At 38.7% G+C, this 16,711-nt stretch overlaps 2 protein-coding genes across 3 annotated transcripts in view; both read right to left on the reverse strand.

Moving 5' to 3' along the window:
• abca12 (ATP-binding cassette, sub-family A (ABC1), member 12) overlaps positions 1-4,781 on the reverse strand; it is a 77,479-nt gene extending 72,698 nt beyond the window's left edge. For both annotated transcript variants that reach the window (XM_034134396.1, XM_034134395.1), the window contains exons 1-3: positions 4,531-4,781; positions 3,760-3,837; positions 3,441-3,534 (exon numbers count right to left, since the gene is read on the reverse strand). In XM_034134396.1, the coding sequence (XP_033990287.1) occupies positions 3,441-3,534; positions 3,760-3,825 (160 nt within the window). In that variant the 5' untranslated portion in view covers positions 3,826-3,837; positions 4,531-4,781. The remainder of the gene's footprint in view (positions 1-3,440; positions 3,535-3,759; positions 3,838-4,530) is intronic.
• A 2,560-nt stretch (positions 4,782-7,341) lies between these two features.
• pofut2 (protein O-fucosyltransferase 2) lies at positions 7,342-16,577 on the reverse strand. Its single transcript, XM_034134680.1, has 9 exons — positions 16,359-16,577; positions 14,590-14,843; positions 14,187-14,331; positions 12,836-12,946; positions 11,936-12,002; positions 11,697-11,822; positions 11,138-11,318; positions 10,725-10,848; positions 7,342-9,305 (listed from the first exon to the last, which is right to left on the reverse strand). Exons 1-9 carry the CDS (start codon positions 16,532-16,534, stop codon positions 9,152-9,154), a joined length of 1,338 nt encoding a protein of 445 aa, XP_033990571.1. The 5' UTR covers positions 16,535-16,577; the 3' UTR covers positions 7,342-9,151.
• Positions 16,578-16,711: the final 134 nt, after the last annotated feature.

Consider the following 16,711-nt stretch of genomic DNA (forward strand, 5'->3'; position numbering starts at 1 on the left):
AACAGGGACCATCTCATGGAAAATAGTTAATAAAAAGGAATAATTTGTATAACACTCAATAGTTCTGTGAGAAACTGTGTGTTTCCAGACTAAATTGCAACACTATACTACCTGAATCAAGGTTACTGCTGGTCATTCAGTATGATCGGTCACTGAATATGTGTTGTTGCTTGCTTTGGGAGTGGTCTTATACAAAAGCAACGACACAATAAACAGCACTTAAAAGGGTAGAGTAGGTCCTATTGTTCGTTTCACAGAAAAGTTATTAAGTTACACAGCAATCCCTGCATCCACAGAATCTGATCCATCAAAAAAGACCGGACAAACAAAGGTGGGAGGGTTAACTGGTTAAAGTTTCTACCAGAGTAAGATGGGTACAATGTACATGTTTCTGATGCTGTATATAACGCATCACAATGTGCCCATTATCCCATGCTGACAGGTGCATAGGAGGATGAAGTTCTCTTAAAATGATGCTGACGCAGTTTTAAATGTTATTTCTGAAAGACGCAGCTTATTTGTTAAAGAACCAGGCTTACTGGAATTTAAAAGGCTTTAGGTATGTTTTTAAAATCTTGTGGTATGTTTTTTTCCAAACCAACTGGTTTGAGTGTCGGCCTCTCCCTCTGTAACCACATACTTGGGTTTCATCTGCCATCATATCTGGCAAAACAATAGCAGCAAAATATACTTGTGTAACCCTCCCTCCTGAATAACCTTTACCCGCATTATTGCAGAAAGATGAATGTACTTTCTTTCATCGGGGTTAAATAACAAAGGAGTGCAAATACCATGTCAACAGTGCAGGGATAGGCTCAGATCTTGAGTTAAACGTTCCTTTTGTTTACCTTCATTGTGGAATCGGAATGGACAAGTGATTTTAAACAATATACAAACACCCTGCTGCCCAGAGGCCTGTACTACGAAGCTGGTTCAACCTAACCTGGATATGTTGGAGTTAGCCGGTTGGCCTAAGCCAAAACATACGCGCTGGCGCTAAGCTGTACTACGACGCTGGATATCAAGTGGATCGCTCAAGCCGCCGTGTCCTATCTAGTTAGGTGCGCGTTCACATGAAAGGGGTGGTATTTGGAGCATTCGACCAATCTCAAACACGGAGAAGCGTACTGACAGCGCAGCGTCATACTTCCTGAATGAAAAGTCAACTTTAATATTAGTCAAATATGAAGAAGTTAAACTTTAAACATCCATGACTTAAACACTTTATCCAGGATAAAAGCCACATAGCTGCACCTGCAAGGTGAATACAGCTGGTAAAAGAAAAAGTGTTTGAATGCGTACATTAACAGGTTTATGAAATCACTGCCCCGTCCAAGACACGAGTGGATCTGACTTTAATTAGGAGAATTTGACTCGAGTGTTTCGTCAACTTAATCTGTTGCTTAAAATAATACTTCTGCATACAGTATGTGACACTGTGAGTGTTGCACGGCCAGATACGGCTCAAGAAGCTGACTCAAATAAGGAAATATATGATACATTATGATGTGATATGATATGAATGATAATGGGACACATCTACGTCTGCACTCACAGTGCCGCGGACTGTACTTAATGTTACTCTGATCCGGTTACTTATGTCGTGGCAGATATTTAAGTAAGCTTTCTTAACGCTAATGTTATAATAGTCAGATTGCTCTGAAGATGGGAGGGGATATTCTATTAATTTTCACGTTCACACAGTCAGTTGATTTTGGCCGGCAGTCTTTCCTGCAACGGCAGTTTTTCTGTATTTCCTCTATCCTGTAATATGACTTGATAGCTTTAAACTCCGCACACGGAGCTCTGATTGGTCAGCAGGCAGTGCTTTCACTGAGTTGATCTCTTAGCCTGCCACCTAACCTGCTCCGGAGCAGGGGGGTATACTACGAATCTAGTTCAACATATCCTGGATATGTTTTGAGTTATCCGGCTGACTAAATCCAAAAAAACAAACTGCTCTCGCTAAACTGTCCTACGACGCTGGCTATCACCTCGACCGCAAGCCAGCCGTGTCCTATCTAGTTAGGTGCGCGTTCACATAAAAGGGGTGGTATTTGGAGCATTCGACCAATCACAAACATGGACAAGCCGTGTACTGACAGCGCAGCGCGTCATATATTTCCTGAATGAAAAGTAAACTAATATTAGACAAATATGAAGACGTTAAACTTTAAACATCCATGACTTAAACACTTTATCCAGGATAAAAGCCACATAGTTGCAGCTGCAAGGTGAATACTGCTGGTAAAAGAAAAAGTGTTTGAATGCGTACATTAACAGGTTTATGAAATCACTGCCCCGTCCAAGACACGAGTGGATCTGACTTTAATTACATTTGACTCGAGTGTTTCGTCAACTTAATGTGTTGCTTAAAATAATACTTCTGCATACAGTATGTGACACTGTGAGTGTTGCACGCCAGATACGGCTCAAGAAGCTGACTCAGATAAGGAAATATATGATACATTATGATGTGATATCATGTGATATGAATGATAATGGGGTACGTCTGCACTCACAGTGCCGCGGACTGTAGGTTACTTATGTTGTGGCAGATATTTAAGTAAGCTTTCTTAACGCTAATGTTATAATAGTCAGATTGCTCTGAAGATGGGAGGTGATATTCTATTCATTTTCACGTTCACACAGTCGGTGATTTTGACCGGCTGTCTTTCCAGCAACGGCAGTTTAAACTGTATTTCCTTTCTCCTCCTGTCATATGAATTGATCGCTTTAAACTCCGCACAATGAGCTCTGATTGGTCAGCAGGCAGTGCTTTTATCCTGGAACCTATCCTGCTCCGGAGGCTAGCCGTTCAGAATAAGTTATCTAGCCTGCTAAAAAGTGAACCAGCTTCGTAGGACCGGAAACCCCTGAAGTTAGCTTGCTAAACGAAAATCTTGATTCGTAGTATACCCCCCTGGTTTGCCGCTCAGCATAAGTTACCATGGAAATCTAGCCTGCTAAAAAGAGAACCAGCGTCGTAGGACCGGAAAGCCCGAGATTTCCCTGAATTTAGCCGGCTAAGCGAAAATCCAGCTTCGTAGTACAGGCCTCAGGTCAAGTCATTATTTGGTGACGAAAGCTTCCATTACTCAACAGCCAATTGGATCTTTCCCTTGTGTCTGCCACTGTAAGATCTTGCTCTCTATGAAGTGAAGAGATAGCAGCCAACAAATCTTTACTGTAATTCGCTGAAAACAAATTGCTGATATGGAGACAAACAATAATTCTTAAGTACAGTATTACCAGCTGTGTCTCTTATCCAGTAGTTACTTTATTCTGTTTTCAGTCCATTCCATCTTATTGGTTATTGATTGCATAACAGTTAGACTTGTCTTTGTGAAGATATGTATTTGTAGCACTATTTAATTACATGTCACTAACATGGATCTAAATCAAAGCACTTTTGTATACCCGTGCGGTGTTGTACTTACATATATCTTTTTGAACTGGAGGGAACTGGTTGCGTGTCACAGCAATGATGATGAAGATGATCAGAGGCCAGGCGACCAGAGTCAGGGACCATAGCTGTAACGCAGGATATGATAAAACAGCAATATCAGTTAATAAAGAGGTCATTTACATTGTTTATATATAAACTGAATATTTTAAGGGATAAATGGTTAATTAATCCTGAAATATTGAGCATCCCTTCGTTAAAGGTGCTGTATGTGATTTATTCCCCCGAATCCTTCTTAAGAATCCATGTGCTTGTATAGAAATAGAATTGCCCAGCTCTTGGAAGTCACTTACTGGCTGTCTGATGACTGCGAGCCAATTCTTCCAGAGGAGAAGCTTCAGCTGCCGGAAAAAGGCCATCAGGAGAGGAGGCTAGAAACAAAAACAAACATATGAGAATGATCAATCTATGCATTTATTTTCTTTTTTAAATGATCTATAAAATGTAAAAATAAATATTGACACATGTCCATCCCTGTTTCTCAAAGTCCAAGGTGATGTCTTTAAATGTTTTGTTTAATCTAAAGATGTTCAGGTTACTGAGATAAAAAACTGAGAAAAGCTGAAATACATTTTTTTTTTAGATAGCAATTGATGTAGTTCTTATGAACATTTTCAGTTTGAGTCATTTCTATGATTAAATGATTATCTGAATTGTTGACAAATTTGACTCGATTCGTCGCCTAATTGTTTAATTTGGCTTTAACGAACTAAGTTCCTATAGTGCTCAAAGAACAACAAAAAATGCATTTCCCTGAAAACTGGGAAACTCCATGTGTGGAGGAAGACAGATTGGACCCTGTTTTAAAATCAATGTGTCAGCTGTAAAGTCGACATTGAAGGTAAAAGTTAAACATACTAGTCTTACAATATGTATACGACACGTGCATAATTCAATTTATCTTATTTTGTGTCATACTTTGATATAGCCTAGTAATAAACTGAACGTGGACACAAATAAAGTTTCTCACAAATGCATAAATCACGTCATGAAAATGCGTTAATAATTGACAATATAAAGTAAGTCACTGTTAAATGTTTTTATTAATAAAGTATGAGTCTTACCTGCTTGCGTGTGTCCTCTTTACTGTTGAAAACGATGTGTTATCTGACTGTAGAGCGCAGGATAACGAAGGACATGGCGCGAGCTGGCCCCTAGCAGGATACCCTTTCCATCAGACGATTCAAAGTAAAAGAGGAAATCACGCTCAAAACCCCAAAAATTCTAAACAAAAAGAATGACCCAGCGATTTCTGCACAGGATAAACAACCTTCACTTCTGTTGTTGCCTGCTGCTTATGTGAGTAGCTCAACCTGTGTGTGTGTGAAAAGGTAAATCTGAAGAAGGGCGTGTACTCTGGCTGCGACCTGCCTGACTACACAGTATGGCACCTGACTTCAGGGAACACGGTAATATCTGTACTCAACAGGGGCGGACTGGGACTAGAATTCAGCCCTGGAAACTGACCCAGTCCGGCCACATGAAATGTCAACGGGGTTAATAATAATAATAATAATAATACATTTTATTTTTAGGCGCCTTTCATGACACCCAAGGACACCGTACAATTTGTTAAAAAATAAATAAATAAAACGCTAATAGGCAGCAAAACATGATAAAAACACAAACAGGAAATCATGGAGGAGACAGTCAAGTGGACACAAATTAAACATATAATAGGGAGGACTACAGTGAGTAGGCAGATTTGAACAGGTGGGTTTTTAATTGGGATTTGAATATGGTGATTGTGTCTGACTGTCGGATGTGCGGGGGGAGGGAGTTCCAGAGTCTGGGAGCAGTGCAGCTAAAAGCCCGAGCACCCATGGTGACGAGGCGTGGGGTGGGGACGGTTAGCAGACCAGCAGAGGAGGAGCGGAGGGAGCGAGACGGGGTGTACTCCTGAAGAAGGTCAGCCAGATAGGGGAGAGCCAGGTTATGTAGGGCTTTGTAAGTGAGCAGTAGGTTTTTGAAGTTGATGCGTGATTGAACGGGGAGCCAGTGGAGTTGGATGAGGATGGGGGTGATGTGTTCTGAGGCCTTGGTGCCGGTGATGATCCGGGCTGCAGAGTTCTGTATGATTTGTAGTTTGTTGATGAGCTTGGTGGGGATGCCTGAGAGGATGGCGTTACAGTAGTCGATGCGGGAGGTGACAAAGGCATTGACCAGGATTTCAGTGTTTGATTGAGAAAGGGATGGGCGGAGTCTGGAGATGTTGCGTATGTGGAAGAAGGCAGTCCGGGTGATGTTATTTATGTGAGGTGAAAATGAGAGGGAGCTGTCCAGGATGACACCAAGGCTCTTAACTTGGCCAGAGAAGGGGATGGAGTAGCCATCAATGATGAGGTTGGAGGCAGGGGAGGATGAGGTTTTGGAGAGGGTGGTTTTGGTGCCAACCAGCAGGGCTTCGGTTTTGCTGCCGTTGAGCTTTAGGAAGTTCCTGCTCATCCAGTTCCTGATGTCCTGGAGGCAGTTGGTGAGAGAGGTTGGGGGGAGGGCAGTGTTGGGTTTGCTGGAAATGTAGACCTGTGTATCATCGGCGTAACAGTGGAAATGGACATTGTGATGACGGAGGATAGTGCCAAGGGGGAGTAGGTAGATGATAAACAGGAGTGGACCCAATACTGACCCCTGAGGAACACCATGTGAGACAGTAGAGCAGCTTGACCGGTGGGTGCTGAGACGGACATATTGTTTTCTGTCTGTGAGGTAGGATGAAAACCATGAGAGTGCAGTACCAGTGATCCCAATGTCTGCCAAGCGTTTGATAAGCAGTGGGTGCGAGATGGTGTCAAAGGCAGCTGTGAGGTCAAGGAGGATTAGGATGGTGAGCAGTCCAGAGTCAGCTGCACGGAGGAGGTCGTTGGTGATTTTTACCAGCGCTGTTTCGGTGCTGTGCTTTGAGCGGAAACCCGATTGGAAGGGTTCATGAAGGTTGTTTTTGTCCAGGTGTTGTTGAAGTTGGTCAGCAACCACTCTTTCAAGGGTTTTTGAGATGAAGGAGAGGTTAGAGATGGGCCTGTAGTTATTCAGGTCATCTCGGTCAGCTCCAGGTTTTTTGAGTGTTGGTGTTATTGCAGCAGTTTTGAGGTTTGGCGGTACAGTTCCAGTTGCGAGGGACGAGTTAATGATTCTTGTGATCAAGGGGCAAGTAGAGGGCACACACTTAAAATAGACTGAGTACTACTCAAGGTGCCCTTTATATAATATGATGTAATTCTATTTTAAGCTAATCATAGCGTATCTGACATAATGTATTACTAAAGCTTATGAAAGCTGTTTTAAAAAATATATAGAATTAAGCTAATTTGGATCAACCTACCTGATTCCTTTGAACATAAAAGCGTATAGTCTTACATTTCTAAAATTACACATTTCTGTAAAAATTTAAAAAAAAATGTTGATCACATTGAGCTTTTCCTGTGTTTGACCTGCAGTATAATGTGTCAGTTCCTCTTCAGGGTAAGACTTCTGGGTTTAGGTTAGAAAAGTGATTAATAGAGGAAAGATGAATGTGTGAATAAGATGTAATGTTACAAAACATTTGATATGTATGTTATACAAGCAAGAGCATTGGTTTAAAGGGGACAGAGCAACTAAGCATCACAATACACTCTACTGCTAATGTCAGTACGATGTTGTTGAGGAGGGTCTCCAGGGTACACCACTTTTATGTATGGATCCACAGGGAAAAGAAACAAAACAATGCAGTGTATTCGCATAAAGCTGCACATCATATGACTATCTTGAGAAAACAAATGAAAGAAAGCCAAGAAAAACGGACAAAAAAAATGTAAAAAACTAAAGTATATGATTTGAAATGTACAAAGAAATACCATCACAATTGCTTCATTCACACAAGATTAGATTCCAGATTCAATTCTTTTTTTTCTTTAATCAGATTTCTATGTGACTATAGCCTGATGCAGCTTAAACTAATGTCATTTTTAACTTCACTTTCATACACAAACACAGACTCCCTGTGTGGGTGTACTTAATTGCAACTGATAAAGACATAGCTGAATGACTCAGCAGAATTTTACATAAAGAGTGGAGCCTGAACTATCAGGTTAACATGCCAGTTAACTTTTGCCATTACCAGACATTTCAAACGAGGCCAAACAAAGGACAATAGAAAGCCTCAGGGTTGGGCCAACTGAGAGCATAGGTGACATATGACACTATCATACTGTTAAGCATCAAGTGAATTCCGTCATCAAAGTAGTCTTACTGGTTTTTCATCTTCATACATGCAGCGAAAAATCATAAAAGTCATACAAGAAATCTCTGCTGCTGTAAAGACTACATACATCTAACATCCTAATGTTGGAACGCCTCAATCACACTCTTTTTGTCAAGAAATGTGAATAAATAAACATCCCTAAAAACAATAACATACTTTAAAGATTTAACCTTTTATAATCAAACAATGTTTAACATCACCATTTCTAAACTTGAGCTATTGACTTCTCGTTGAGATTAAAATATAGAGATAGGCAAATATAAGCATCAGCAATCAAATGTTAAACATAATCACAAATGCCATGTTTAAACCCGCCTAAAATCTTTTATTTACCATGCAAATAATACAACTACTGTATAAAGCAAGTCTTGAGACAAAGCCCACACCAAACATGTTTTAATCAAAACACGGGCATCTTCAGGAATGGAAAAAAAAGGGTGTGTTCAGGACAGCTTCATGGCTAGCAAGTGTTGAAGAGATAGTGGCTCATTTGTGGCGTTTGAATTCCTTTAAAACATATTTTAATAAGCAAAAATACTATCATGGTCAATGTCAATCACATAAAGAAAAATGAAAATGAAGTTAAGCACCATCAAAAATCATCATGATATTCATTATCATTCACTTTCATATTTCCTACTTTTCAAACACCAATAATGTTGTAATGAAATTTCATGTAACAAATGTTAATACTGGCAATGCATAAAGGGAACATAATTCACATCACAGAAACAAGGTAGAAAAGAAACCAAATGCACTTAATTTGAAAAAATTGTGAGCTAGAAATATTCAGCTCCTTACTAATTTCTAGGGAAATGTGCGAAGTACTTAAATAACACTGGGTAACAAAATACATATTTGAAAAACAATTGTAAACACATCTTTACTTGTCTTCAAAAAGTTCCACAGGGCACTTTTTATTAAAAATGCAATATACGATTGTTCCTTCACCATTTTGTGGGGTTATTTTTGAAAAATGTAATTGTATATTTAAATAACGGGTAGTTAATGTATAGATGCTCAACATCTTTGAATCTCACAAAGTTTAAACTGATAATACTCCACCACAACACTTCAAACAACACTCTTCTGCAGTCTTTATAAGTCACTTTTTCTCACCAGTGGTGCTGGTAATAAATATGAGGAATTATGTTAAAAAATGAAGCTGTCATTAAAAGATAAATATTCCACATAAAACCAAAATAAATGTTTGCAGATGTTCAGATTACAGTTATACATGTTTGGCAGCCAAGTATTGGCATTGTATAAGGTTCAGTCACAGTGGTCACTTCAGACCTGATTGCACAATTCTGAAACCATAAAAAGCAAACAAAAAATAATACCCCATTAAACAGTAAAAATATCTTTTAAAATTCCATACAAATAACTGTCCCTTTTAACACTGCTGTTGGCACTTGTGTGTGTCAGGAAAGTGAGTGGTTGCATCAATAAACAATTTTCCAGTGTGTGGGTTGTTCACATTCCTTCTCATTGTCCCCACAGAAACGATTGTATGTCGCTTTGGGGTCAAAACCCAAAATCTCCCTCTCTTCATGGATCCGGAAAGAGAAGGTGGACACTGAAGTTCCAATGAAATATCTGATGAAAAGAAAAACAGTTATGCAAGAGACGTGCCCCTTGGGAAATTACATGTTATTTCCTGGTGTGATGACAGTTTTCTGGATTTAAATGTCTCTAAAACCCAGGAATTGATCATTGATTTTAGACGTCACAAGGATGTTCCTAAGGAGTGCATCATACACAATGACAAGGTAGAAATTGTCACATCATACAAATACTTGGGCACCATTTTCTATGACCACCTCAAATTTGATGTGAATACTGAGTGTATTGTGAAGCGGGGTCAACAGAGAATGCACCTTCTTCGCAAACTGAACTCTTTCTCTGTCAGGCCTTTCATTCTTTGTCGACCAAGCATTCATTGAGAGCCTTATTTGTTTTTCTTTTATCTGCTGGTTCCATAGCCTTACACTGAAAGACAGGAACAGCCTGAACAGCATTGTTAAAACCTGCTCCAAGATCATCGGCGTGAAACAGACTGACTTAAATTCCTTCTGTAACGAACAGATTCTGCGGAAAGCAGAGAGCATTCTGAACTCTCCAGGTCATGTACTTTCACATGAATTTCGTCTGTTGCCATCAGGGCGAAGATATGCTCTACGTGATCAAAGGACTAATCGCTTTTCAAAATCATTCATCCCTTCTGCACTCAAACTTTTAAATTCTTGAAAGGCTTTTAACTTGATTATTTATTAATTTATTTATTATTGTGATGCTATGAACTATTTATAGTGTAAATTGGAATTATCCACATCTGTGCTCCCGGGTGTATCTGTGTGTGTTTTCTTCTTGTATGTTCCTGCCTGTGTACATGACATAAGCTGCTGCTCATAACCAATTGCCCCTTGCGGGATTAATAAAGTTGTTGATTGATTGATGTTCACGTGACATGCAAAGAGATCGGCATGTACAGCTAGAACTAGTTTTTCAAGTTGAAACATTGTCCATGGTATGGAATGAGAGTGACAAGGCTGCTAAAATATCTGAGGTATTTGGTGTTACAAAACCTTTGTTTTCAAATTGAAAACACAGTAAGAACCAATTACTTTATTAACAACAAGGTCATTAACCTATGAAATATGTGTCATTTTGTTGTCTGATACAAATACCCTGTCATTTATACACTATCATATGTATATATGTTTTCTGATTTCTATATTATAGAACTGTCTAAATTATCTAGAAAATGTTATGTGGAGTATTCTTGTGGTTCATGTCTTGTCTGCTTTAGATATGTGTATAGACTTGCAGCTGTTCATTGTTTTTATTTATTTTTGTTTTATTTAATTATGTTTATAGTTTTTTCCACCTTTAAAAGATATTTACATTGTAATGCCTGAACACACTGCTGCAACTGTTACTAAATAATTTCCCAATATTGGATCAACTCGTTATTTCGTAATGAATACATGTAAAAACATCATAACAATTATTTACCTTGCATGGGCACATATCCACTGGTCGATGATGGCCACCCCCCCATCTTTGAAGAGCTCCAGGTCCTCTGTGGACGGCTCAAACCGCACCATGTCTGGCAACAACCTTCTCAGCTCCTTCGACTCTACAAAGTGACATACATTAAACAGGATTATAGTAGCATTTATAGCGAATATACTTGAATAGAAGTCACTATAATGACTGCTATACAGTATGTAAGCTACTATTATTAATTCTAGTTGTCCTATTATAGTAACATTATAACACAATGCAATCATATTTTATTTTGTCAATGCAGTACGAAAGGATTTAGAATGTTTTCACTCCCAATTAAAAAAAAGAAATCACAAAAACTTAGCCTTTTAAATAAAATACAATTTTAAATTGTCTTTAATGTGCCAGTATGTCTTTACCTTCCTCATCGGCATCTGTTGCAACAAACACTTTTTCAAGTTTGTGCTTCTTCATCAAGCTGCGTATTTTTTTCACTGCTCCTTTAAGGCTTGGTACATCCTCCCGATGACCCCAGATAAAGTCCTTCCTGCGCAGGTGGACCCCCAGATATGGACCCCCTTTAGCCGAGCCCAACTTGGCCTGAGGAGGAAATAAATAAAGAGACGGAACATTGTTAAATTATTGCTGAAACTTGATTGATTGAATTTGGAAAATAAACAAATGCAGACTCAAGCAGCACATTCATACATACTGTACATACAGATGATTTAACAGCAGGCATATTTTTCACATCATCCCAATGAAATCTGACAGCAAACAGGTATTGAGCAGTAAAGGGTGTGGGTGAGATGATAAGCTCAAAAATGTAAAACATTCTCAAAGACAAAAGAGTCAACACTCACATGATGCAAATGGCCTCACATGGTAAATACTTGGATAATATACTGTACATTTCCACAATCTTTATTCCACTTGTACAATCCCATAATCATGCCACAATCAGAAAAATGTACTCACTTTCATGCGAGTCCAGTCCTCACTGTAAATAGTAAAGTCTCTGTCATCTGAGGAGTTCAGGTACTTTGCTCTGAAGTCATCTCCTATGAGTCTCAGGTGCTTGGCAAAAACCATGCTGCGGCGGGTCTACACAAAACACAGAAAATTCAACATTTCCAAAGTTCCAAATGACACAAAAAAAAAGTGTTATGTATTGCCTGAAACCTAGATTATTTAATTAATATAAGCCGATTACTTACATCCCAGTAATCCTTTCCAGCATAGTGATCATGGAGGAGTGTCTCTGCTCGGTCAAGCATAACCGACCTGCAAAAGGGCGCGGTACAAAGAGATTAATCCAAGTCAGTGTCAACAAGGTCTTAAAAAAAAATCGAACTGTAAACTTTACCACATTTAAAGGTGGGGTAGGTAATTTTGGAGAAACCAGCTCGAGATCGCTAGAATTTGAAAATACACAACCGGAAAAAATCTGCCACTTCCTTACAGAGCCCCTCTTCCAACACACACGAACGCGCACATGACCAATGAGGGCACGAGATAAGTTTGTGCACAGATGGAAGGCTGACAGGCAGGTAGGCCATCCAGTTATTTTAGCCTGGCCGGCTAAAATGATTGGTCGTGCTTTTTACAGCGCCACGGCTTCCACAGATGACATTTTTGTATGTATTTATTGTCAAAGCATTTCAGATATTCATTGCTATCGGGATGTTAAGAGAATTCCATGGAATATAACAAAAAGTGTTTCTGAAATAAATGATATACCCCACCTTTAAGTAACAATCAAGTCAGATAATCTTTCAGGTATTTTACATATAAAAGAATCACATGTTTTGCTGTCTTATAAAGGATTGATACTGAATACTTTAGATAGTGACTGATACGTTTGGACCGATCATTTTCATTTCCGTCATATTGGTTGTTTGTTGACTCACATATTATATAGTCAATTAGCTACACCTGTCATATAAGGTGTATGATGACATTGGTAATGGTCAGCTATATTAAAGTTCACTTCAGAAGCTAGGAATGCTAGTTAAAGTCAGAAGATTATAATGCATTATGTAAAATGAGCTGCTCTATATGTACAGTATGTGTATAGTCCTTGCAGTTTATATCAGATTGTTGCTCAGTAGACTCACGTCGCTGTGATGTTCTTCTGGAGGACTGGGGACATGATGGAGGCATGCCCTTGAGCTGATATACACGTTACATTTCGAGCTCTCGTCTCCTCGTAGCCCCAAAACCAGCCCCTTGGTAACACACACACACACAAACAAAATAAAGGTAACATTTTTAAATGGATGGAGAGGAGAGGGATATGGGCAAGAAAGAAGAGATGGATATCATTCAATTAATTTTCTTTTGCACTTAAGCATAATCAATCTTAATAAATAAATGTGGGAACAATAAAGAACAAAAAATGCCTTCTAATAGAGGGCAGGATACAAAAAGGTAGGCAGAACAAACTATGTAGTTAAGAATCAAGATTATCTTTGTCCAACTGTCTGAATTATGTCTCCTGAGTTATTCTACTTTAATTCAAATTCATTTTGTTTGGCACTTAAGCTTAATAAATCTCTTTTTCCATGCGGGAAAAATTAACAACAACAAAAATGCTTCTAAAGAGGGCAGGAACAAAAAAGTGGGGCGGAGAAATCTTGTTCTTTATTTCTTCTTATTTCCAAATAAAAACTTTAGATTACTAGATTTGTGTATTGCTACTTATATGATGATCGTGATACGTTATAATGTTAACATTTTATTTTGTTTAAGTCCAAGACACACAATTTACTTACATGCAGCAATTTTCCACATTCTCATTCTTTTTTGTAAAGGGACTGGAGTAGATACTGAAATTGGCAACACTTTTAACAGAATATTGAATAAGAGTGTTTTGAACAAAGAAGCAAATCGAACAGTCATCCCAGCTCATTTCTATCTGTTAACACATAGTTTACTATATTTAAACTTTATGCTTATGATGATATAAGAATGTACTTTTCATATGAGGAATCATTTATCCATTCTAATCCTCGGGTGGCGCCTCCGTTTTGATGTGTTTTGAAATGTTTGGACTATAAGCAGATATGTTTATGGCCAGCCTAAGTCTCAGTTAAATATGCAGACCCTGTGAGAGTTTGGCAGAAATGATGGTTAAATAGAGCGTGAACACTTGTCTGTGTACTGTTTGCACTGTCATTATCCTTTTTCCTGCTAAATACTTTGAATAAACCTCCAGTTTCTCAGACATCCGATCGGTCTCCAGCCTCCTCATTTTCCAGTCAATGTAGCAAAAATAATTTCAATCACAATGCCGAGAATTTAAATCTAATCTAATGTTGAGGGTGTCAAAAGAAAAAAGTATTCAGAAAACATCAGCCTAATGACAACTAGCATGGTTTATAAAAGATAATGAAGATGAAGTGGTAATCTTGTTAATTCAGTCTTAGTGTTTTTTAAAGGCAGGTTCTTTGCAGTGTGTTTCTTTACCTGTAGTAGCCCTGTTTATCTTTGGAGTACATCAACTTGTCAATGCATGGCCGCTCATCAACTTTTTCCTCCCATTTCCCATCAGTCCATCCCTCAGCGTAGTTTTGCAATACCAGAACCTGGTCTATGAAAGGGCCTCCGTTTTCTAGATCCAAAAGAGAAACAAAACACATTCATTGGCATTTGGCACACTTAATCTGAGCTAAGGAGCACTCCCTTATAAAAACAGTGATGAATGTGCATTTTGAAAAACAACTATTAATATTTATTATTTAAAGTATAGAAAAAAGAAAAAAAACATTTTTAACCATAAAGTGATGGGGTTTCAATAGGTTCACAGACAAGACAGATCAAAACCTTCAGAAAATGTAACTCTATTCCAGGTCAAAGACAAAAAGCTCACCAGCGATGAATTCCTCAAACTCAACGACAGGCACATTGACCTGCAGGCTGGTGAGGCTGAAGAACTCCCCCCATGGGATGCGCATCTGATGGATGTTTGAGCTCTGCCAGTGGTAGAGTCGACCCCATGGGGGCAACACCAACACCCAGTCATCCCCTTCCTTCCTCAAAGTCTTCACCAGGGAGGCCATGCGGATATAGACATCCCTCCGCAGATTGAAACCCTCCGGGGGGTTCACATCGTAAAGGAGGTACCTGTGATGACAAGTGAACACGTGAAGTTTTAAAATGTTTTGGATGGATGAAAAGCAGCATCATGCGCTTTGGTTAGTGAAAACAAGAGTGAAGGCTAATCGTCTACATCAAATCTAGCATATTAAGTAATCAAGCAACCTTGATTCAGATTTAAATGTGTCTATACAACAAAATGTCTATTGTACCTTTCAACTATGTTTACGTCTAGGTTATTTATGTACCGATAATGTAAAGATTTCTAGAAATCTATTCCATCTTTCTTATGTTTTAAATGTGTGGTTTATGTAAACAGTTCACAGGCAGTTCACATCCTGTTCCAACATTTACGATGGGTTGTTGTTGATAGAACTGAATTGTGGCAACTGTTCAACAGGAAATGATCATAGATACAATAAGCATACACTGAAACGATTACACAAACAAAATAGTGCCATGACATTATACATAAAAGCTAAAGAGGAAAGTCAGGCATAAGTAACCTTGAAAAAGTCCAAGAGGTTTCAATTAAAATTTAAATATTAATTTATAACCAAAAAGCACCAAAATCGAATGAAAGGAGGTGCCCTACTTGTCCAGTGTAGTAATACAATGGTGGATTGATATTGAGTCAATTTGTCTCATGAGTCATGACATAAAAGCTATTGAAAAAATCCAAGAGTTTCAAGACAAAACCTGCTGATTTTTCGTTCAAAAAGATAGAAAAAGTATTAAAATGCGAGGAAGGCTCTACTTTTCCAGTGTAGTAATACAATGATGCATTGATTTGGAGTCATAAGGTAACATGAGTTTAAAAAAAGAATCATAGAAACATTAATGTAAAATAGAAGATTGACTAAAGTCTATTAAAAAGAGGTGACCTATTACGCCAGAGGGGGCGTCTGCCGAATATCCAACCTAGAACTGACTTCACCGTGATATTGTGGAATATACTGCAAGCTGCTGGATCAATATGCACAGTACACTACAGCCATGTTGCAAACAAATGCACAAGTAAAGAAATACGACTCGATTCGTCTTCAGACATTATGAAGTTTATCATTTCTGGATAACCCACCATATTCGGTTCAGCCTCGCCAGTCGCCAGATGAGACCAGATTCTCATTTACGTCAGCAACGTGTTATGTTACTCATACACTCGATGTAGGGCGGAAAATAAGAGATTCTGTTGCTGCTTAAGGAACCATTTATACGCCGGAATTCACTTCAACACAATGTAGTTTAGTAAATTGTATTCATGAATATGTCTACGAAGATAGTATGGTTATAATACCGAATCAGTCGTTAAACGTGTATGTTTTTGAATGGAGTCAGGTACACCTCTGCCTCCCAACAACAGTGCAGGGGTAATCAACACTTGTGTTAAAGCCTGGCAAACTGAATAACAAAATAAAGCCTTGGTGAACAGCGTGAAACTGAATCCGTAGTAAACTTACCATAAACATACAAAATGACATACAAATGTAACGTTAGCAAAGAGTAGCTAGCTAACAGTAAGAGTAGAGTGAGGAAGCTTACCGCAGATCCCTGGCGGCAGCGATGGGTACAGTAGCCGTGTGGCTGGCACTGAACACATTGTCGGCGTTCACAGTTTCAAATGCTGCAAAAGCGATGAAAATAGACAAAAACAATGCAGTAAACGAATCGATTGAAGCAATGCATACCACTGGTATATGCACTGCTCTGTGCGCCATATTTCCTCAGCCACGCACTTCCGGAAGAGTAAAAAGCGTCTGTACAGTTGCCGAGCAACGAGCGGTGACATGCATGCAGTGAAAGTGAATTCTGAAAAATTAATTCAGGAAATGTAGGCTAATAGGCGGGCCTACTTATTTCTATATTTTAATCAATGACAACTAACCCGGATATAT

The sequence above is a fragment of the Trematomus bernacchii genome, unplaced genomic scaffold, assembly GCF_902827165.1.
Source record: "Trematomus bernacchii unplaced genomic scaffold, fTreBer1.1, whole genome shotgun sequence".
Lineage (NCBI taxonomy): Eukaryota > Metazoa > Chordata > Actinopteri > Perciformes > Nototheniidae > Trematomus > Trematomus bernacchii.